Below are 8120 nucleotides of genomic sequence, written 5' to 3'. Positions count from 1 at the left end.
ACAACTCATGTATAACGTTATATCGTGCAATATGAGCCTTGCACTGACCTAGATATTTCTTTGCAGGTGCCCGGGTGGCCGAGTGGCCGGGGTAAAAGCCTATGTCTATGTCGTTTGATTTTATATTCATATATATTCCATGAAACAGATTGTCACTGCATGAAATATCACAAAATCGACATACCGCTTCAGGATGATATTAAGCCACAGTGCACAGAAAGACTGCGAAAGGTTTTGATGCACCCTTGTTGTAATCCAGATTTGAATTTGCCACTGTATCAGTCAGGAGACCAGAGGATGTGTGTTCCCATAGCAACATCTCTGCCAGTAGAGGAAAGAGTTTCATTCAGGGTTTCATATTTCATTTTCTCCCCAGGCAGTGACACTGACCCTCTCTCCCTTGACCCCCTGCTGTAAATTCGTTATAATAACCTAAAACTCACAAGACCCTAATTATTTACTCTGCAAAAAACAATCGCAAAAGTGATTTTAGATGTTTATTTTTATATATCATATAAAATCAGCACACATCATAGTTGTTGACCAAGGTTGCATATGACACACATGGAACTGTAGATTTTCAAGGTGAAGGTCATCTGTTCTCAATACGTTGTATGGCTGCTATAAGAGTCCAAACCTGACTGTTATTGTAGTCCCAATGAAGCAATCAGATCCCGAACTGTGTGACCTGGAACATGTGGCTCAGGAATCTCATCCGTTTAACGTTGTGTCGTTAAGTTCCCCAGAACTTGCACCAAGTCTGTTTTACCAGATAGCTACCCATATCTTAACACTACAACCACGAAATCTGTCCATCTGTGCATATCATACCCACCAAATATACCATATATATATTGCATAAAATTGCATATATGATAATCCAATGATTCTGTCTTATTTTCTTTGTAAGATGTAGCGAAAGTGATGGATTAACTATAAGGCACATGTCAAGTAAATTGTCTTGAAATAGCACTACAAAGATGATCAACATGTCAAGGACTCTTAATTTATGTCACTTGCTAAATTCTTACATTACTCAAGCTCTATACACATGGACTGATTGCTGGCATACACTATTCAATAACCTACTGCCATACATGTAATCCATACCGGTATTATATACATAACAGAAGTCTCCCCAAAACTAATGAAACAATCGCGTATATTCTTTATCGTGCTGATGTTAATACCCAATCAGCTTGCAAATACAGACCTCAAAACATATACTTATAATTAAGTGCAATAGCGCTAAGTTTACATAGTCACACTGGGTTTTTTTCTTGGCGGTTGTATTGTACATCATACTGGCTACATATTATGTAAGAAAATTCTATCTATTTTCTATTTATCATGCATATGGTATGCACTTTTATACAAATTATGCACATATGGTACATGTATCATATCACAAACGATACCAGGTGTTTGTGAAACTCGATATAATCCATTTTGTGCTCATCAGGATTGCATGCATTTTGTCAAATTAATACCTATCTGAGCTAGAAATTAAGGAGACAAGTGAAACCGCATCATCTGTTTCATATTTGGATCTATGCATAAATGACTTCAACTTTCCAATCGTCAGCTTTCCCGTCATGTCGAGAAATTTTCCAGCAGCTCCAGTCTTTAGTGTCTACATTTCACAACTGTTGACGTGCAACCGAGCATGCTCTTTCTTCGAATATGTCAAAGAGCGTCATACGACTCTTGCTCAGAAGTCGTTTTATCAAGGTTACAGGCCTCAGTAAAGCTTTAAAGAAAAGTTGAATAGTAGAAACGTGGCGGGCATTTTCAAATTTGGCGCATCAGTGACAAAAATGTTGTCCCAAACCAATTCCCTATTTTGACTTGTACTTTATGTTCCCGTGGTTTTAGGTGAACTATTGAATTGCCTCTGCATGTGCTTGAGGCGGGTGCAATAGGTAGTGCAGGATACGCTCACCGTTTCGCGAACACCTGGTATCATAAATGTTTGATGGTGGTTCATTAACTCATGCTTAATAGCTTATTCTGCCCATATCATGCACATTTGATATAATCTGAAAACATGATTTTATTCTCGATGAACCAAGCAGGAGTTTATGAGGATATGGAGATATGATCAAATAATCGATGTCGTCATCTGCTCCGATAAGTAGCATAAATATAGGATTCCTGTTTTGGTGACTCCAATGATTTCCCTTCAGATAGTCCGTACCTAAAGTTGTAAGTACATAAACATACACACATATATATACATATATATATATATATATATATATATATATATATATATATATATATATATATATATATATATATATATATATATATATAAATAAATATATATATATATATACACACACACATATATATATATATATATATATATATATAAAAATACCTCCGTGTGCATGTGTGGAAATATAGAGCAATCTAAATGGCATATATATATATATATATATATATATATATAATAGTAATATGCCATTTAGATTGCTCAAATTATTACCCCAGTCCCTGGAACAGTGTGCACTCGATATCATTCTCAGCTCCCTGGGGAATATACAACCCAAACTGCATGTGAGGAGCTAAAAGGTTAACATTCACATTACCATCTCATCATACTGGATACCCATTTAAGACTGGGTGAACAGAGGCATACTATGAAGAAAGTCACTTGCCTAAGCAGACACCACATCTGCTACATGTGCTTCAGTTTGGAAAATGATCGAAGGCAAGCAACATTGCAATATATGTTGTCTGAGTTTGAATCCTCATTCACGCTGCTATACCTGGACATTACTTCTAGTCACGTGTTACTTATCGAGATTCAAATTCCACTATTCGTTTTTAAAGTGTTTCGGTATAGATATCAAAACGTGGGCGTATCCGGTAATTGATATATACATCTAAAAACAAGAACACATCTGGAAGCAAATAATACTTATATTTCAGTGATTTACAACACAACATTCTGTCATGCTCTCAACTGGACGTTCACATATTTATGTCTCTGGATTATTTAGATCCAGCGTTTATAAGCAATGACAACTTTCCATGTGTGTGCAGTGTATGTGTCACAAGGAATATGCAAATATATGACGATAAGAACACCAGCAAATGTACAGCTGTAAAATGATTATAAATAAAGATTGTAGTTAGCTATCTCAAATCTCAAGTTGAAAAAAGTGATGGTGAAGTCTGAATGTTAATATCAGTTGATTGTTTGTCGTTATTGTATCATGTTATCTGACCGTTTAGGTATACGTAGGCTACCCTGCATCGCACCCACAGTGAACACGATAAGACTGCACGAGTTCCCTCCCGTTATTGCATTACAACTGGTGTTCCCACTTCCTCATTAACATTGCCAGGTACTTTGTGGTGTAGTTACTCAACACCCACATACAAGCGGACTGTATGCTTGGTGCAATAATTACCATTTCAAATTTGAAAGAGAGAATCAGGATCTTGCACACGAGTATATATTAACATTTTTTATATCAGTGCTCAGAGGCTCAAACATTACAAATGGTAACCGCCTCAATAAAAAACAAAATAAAGGATACAAAATACCCATCGCTTTACAGTGACATGTACAAACGTAAGCTATTTTTTTAGTCGCGGCAATGTCGAGTGACATCAAAATCATTTGATACAATCGGTGTTTGATCAATACACATTGAACAAATATTTAAGCTTAGCGTAAAAACAAGTCTAAACAAATACATACGATCACATTTCTAAGAATGTGTCATTCATAAACCACTCAGCGTTAGCTACAGCATTCGATGTGCAATCTTTAGTCCTACTAACAACGTGACTCCTCGATAGGTATATAAACCATGCACGCCATGCAAGACCACAAACTATCTAATTCAATATTCTCAACTTTAAAAATGTCTAAGAAGTCAGTTAGAAAAATATCTCATATGCTCAGTAGACATGCTCGTGCATATTTTGAAATAGCTAATATTCTAACAATTTAAATTTATTTGACTACACAATAAACTATGCAATCGAGTTGTTCTTATAAGGGATTGAAAGTTTACGTGACTTCTGACGCCAGCCATGTTGTTATGCAATGTCTAAACGTCAGTGTAATCTAGACATGAATCACTGGCTACAGGAGAAAGGTATCCTCGCGGACCTGCTGAAGTACATGTAGCACTATTTCTACGTTCAAACGCTACGTTATCAACCAGGCAACTATTTCCTTCCAAGTTGGCTCGGTCGTCTCGTTCAGGCAATGTCTTTGTATGTAGATCCCCATATCTCGCCTGAAGCCCAGTATATTCCGTCCAAGAACCACCCGACTCGTTCCATTTGCAGCCAAGTACATCAGTGGTGAACACTGGCAAGGACCTAGCCCTCTGTGGGAATGGTTTGAACACATGCAAATGCCCAGTCTTGTCCTTTCTTGACCATGTAGTGTGACACATCGTTACGTGAGCAAGAGGACGATGACAACGTACTTGGCATGTGTTGTTGCTGGTCCCTGCAGTGACTCGATCACTTGCATCAATGTCATCTTCGTTGATGTCATCATAGGCATTTGCAGACACCGGTACTTCTGGCAGTTGTCTGTCTTGGGGGCTCAGCAAACGCCTGTCCTTCCTTTTTAACGATGACTTACATGATCTGAAAATAAAAAGATAGATCAAATGAGATCCGATCAAGGAAACACAAATTGTGTCATACACAAAGCATGGAAATTGTGGACACAAAACCACTGCTGTGTGAGGTACCTTGTCATCAGGACAGCGACTGTTCCACAAACCAGCAGGAACACAACAGATCCTATGACATAGTTTACTGACGGTGTCGTCTGGGTGTTTTCTTCAGTGGAAACCAGCGTTGTTTCTACAAACAGAAATGCTAATCATCATTCATGTTGTTTAACGTCGCAGTCAGAAAAATTCAGCTGTATTACAGGGACTGGCAATCAATGGAATCTACGCATTTACGCAAACCAGTGACTGAAAGCATGCGGAATGATCAATACTACCGGGGCAAGATGATGCTCAGCCAGCCGAGTCACAGAGTCTGAACGATTCCCAATCAGCTCCAACGAAAGGCACAGGTATTTCGAAATCCCCACAAACAAAAAATGCCAGTTCACTAACCCTTTCTCAGAAACAATCTGATGTAACAGAATCGAAATAGCTTTATACACGCACGTGGCTAGCATTGTCTTTGTAGTATATAATATATATATAAGTTTCGGCCAGGGATACCTCATGCGCAATATCCAGATAATAGGAATGGATTACAAGATGTAAAGCTGTATCCCAGTTATATCACGGGCAAGGACACTAGGAACTAACTTTATATATGAACAGCAATTTGAACAGCAAGTTGAATTAATTGATTAAGTGCTCACTTGTCCCAGTCAATAGTGTATGTTCTCGCTAAGTAATTTTTGTTTAGTACTTAGGTTAGGACATGGTTAAAACTTTTAAACAAAACACTAGCAACACAATGCAGTCATTGTCATCTACATGATAGGAACTGTTTTTAATATTGTATTACGTTTAAACACTACCTGGTTGCATTTCATCTTCGAGGCATAGTCCATTCTCTCGGTTGCAGTAAGAGCAATCCCCCAAACATGACGTGTTGCAGTGAAAGCCGTAGTGTCCGTCATGGCAGCCGTTGATACAGTAACCTGTTTCCGGGTCGCAGATACGTTGACGACAGTGCCCACTGCACTGCTCATCACAATCACGCCCATAGCGCCCCGCCTTGCAGCCTGCTAGACACCTGCCTTGGAAATCACATAATGCGTCTTTACAGTTGGTATTACATCGGAATTCACACGTTGCCCCAAAATGTCCTGTTTCACAACCATGCAGACAAATACCAGAGGAACGATTGCAAGCATGAAAGGCACAGTTTTCGTTGCAACCGAACTGGCATTTAGGCCCAAAGTTTCCATTATTGCAGGCAATGGATTGCTCATCTTCCCTGCATGAACCATCCATGTTGCATCCTTTACTTGGGCATCTTTCTCTACAGTTTGAACTACAGAATGGTCCAAAAAGAAACGCTCTACATTTGCTACATGTCTTGACTGAACAGTGTAGACAATCAACTGGGCATTCGAAGCTACAAGTACTTCCCCAGTATCCTGAGATACAGCCATCAGTGCAGCTTCCTGTGCCGAATCCAGAGTCGGAACACCTCTTACTGATACACCCGTTACTACATCTGTATCCACAGTGCCTGCCATAATATCCATCCTTGCACCCCAAGGGGCACATGTCCTCCACACAAACATCTCCTTTGCATTGAGATCCTGTACACAATGGCTTAGGAGTCAGTGCATCTGAAAGAAACACAAAATAACAAGTGTACAAGGTTTTCTTTGATTAAAAGTGAGATACGCTCAAGTCCATGCCCGGGGATGAGGAAATTAAGTCGATACTCTGACTGAAGGCTTGTTGTGTAGAATAACATACAATTCTTCGGGTTACATACATACTTTAACATGACAAGGACGATACAGGTACAAGTAGCAACGTTGTTACGGAAGATGCCCTTTTATTACTGCATATTATCTGTGCACATGTGTTTGTTAAGAGCGTTGAGTCGCCATATCAGTTTGCAACCGACCTTACCTGTCATTCCGTTGACCAGAACACGCAAACACAACAGTTGCAGCAGAAGGTTAGACTGTGTTGTCATTCTGGATGTCCTAAAATAACATATACATATATTTCAACAGTTGTTTTGACACTATTGTATTGTATTGTTCGTGTTATCATTGGTTATACTCTGTTAAATAGTTTATATGAAACATCGACAAGCATGCTCATACTTACATGTGTCTTCGAATCAACACCTGCGATTTCAATATCAGGCTATCTGTCAGGCAAAACGGAAATAACACTGACGCGATTTCACTTGCTGCTTCCTGTTAACTGTGCACACGTTTTAGTGACTTGAATGTCTGGTCGGGGATAAATTGCATACAGAAACCGAGACAAAACATATCTGTGTCTGTGTCGAAGTTGTAGATGAGGATTAAACATTTCTCTTCGTCTACTGGCTTAAGACCTCTGAGTTATATATTTACTAATCTTTGTCGATACAATAATTTAAGACTACTTCCGTTATCAGGAAATAATTACATTGTCCATGTAATTATCCAGGTGTTGACCATCGCCATCTTCTGCAACAGTAGGACAGACTGACATCTTTACTCCAGAATGGTGAGCAGATGATTGGAACGTGTAACTGTGCGGTTCCAGTCATATATGTGTGGTGCTATCTTAAACAGTAACAAAAAAGTCCATGTTGGCTAAATTTGAGAATAGAAAGTATACTGAACCGCAAAAAAAACGTCACCATGGATAGTATATGAGAACCTTATTTGTCCAAACATACTTTGAGACATATTAAAAAGATGAAACTTGGCACAACTGCTCATCAAGGTTGAAATTAAAGTGTCAAATGTTCTTAAAGCGAAACACAACACTAGTCTCTGATAAATGGCATCACAAGTCAGTATCTCGTGAGTCCGCCATGTGCGTGATATGGATGAGGCGGTTGATGAAGGCCACAGGCACTTGAGCCAACACTCTGAGGAGCGCCTGATGCAGTTCAGCTGCAGTTGTCGGCCTTGGTCGGACGTCATTCAGTCGTCTTTGAATCTCGTCCCACATGTGCTCAATGGGATTTAATTCGGGACTGAGGGCAGGCCATTGCATGGTTCTGATGCCATTCTGCTGGAGGAAGTTTCTTGTTGCTCTCGCAGTGTAGGCATGGGCATTATCATGCTGAAACTCGCAACGTGCCAAATACGGTATTGCGTGTGGTCTCAAGACTTGATCAATGTACCGAGTTGCTGTGACACCATTGCCTCTCCCTGGACCGATGTTCTGGAAGACTCCAGGGCCGACCCTCTGTACAAGACCAATTACACCCCACACCATGATGCTCGGATCACCCCACGAGTCTCTAACAATAACACAAGCATCCGAATAAATAACGTTCCCCACGGCGTCGCCAGACTCTCTCTCTGCCATCTGCTGTTGAGATACAGTAACGGCTCTCGTCTGAGAAGAGGACTCTTCTCAATTGCTGGTGGCGCCAATGCTGGTACTATGTTGCCCACTGAAGACGGTCCCGGCGAT

At 39.8% G+C, this 8120-nt stretch overlaps 1 protein-coding gene across 1 annotated transcript; it reads right to left on the bottom strand.

Annotated features, from left to right (window-relative positions):
• Nucleotides 1-4070: 4070 nt before the first annotated feature.
• LOC139479482 (scavenger receptor class F member 2-like) lies at nt 4071-7649 on the bottom strand. The gene is made up of 5 exons (XM_071262329.1): nt 7486-7649; nt 6603-6679; nt 5528-6310; nt 4731-4845; nt 4071-4623 (listed from the first exon to the last, which is right to left on the bottom strand). Exons 1-5 carry the CDS (start codon nt 7647-7649, stop codon nt 4071-4073), a joined length of 1692 nt encoding a protein of 563 aa, XP_071118430.1.
• Nucleotides 7650-8120: the final 471 nt, after the last annotated feature.

This window comes from Haliotis cracherodii, unplaced genomic scaffold (genome assembly GCF_022045235.1).
Source record: "Haliotis cracherodii isolate W230 unplaced genomic scaffold, xgHalCrac1.p SCAF_4, whole genome shotgun sequence".
NCBI lineage: Eukaryota > Metazoa > Mollusca > Gastropoda > Lepetellida > Haliotidae > Haliotis > Haliotis cracherodii.
This window is presented reverse-complemented; position numbering and strand designations above follow the sequence as displayed.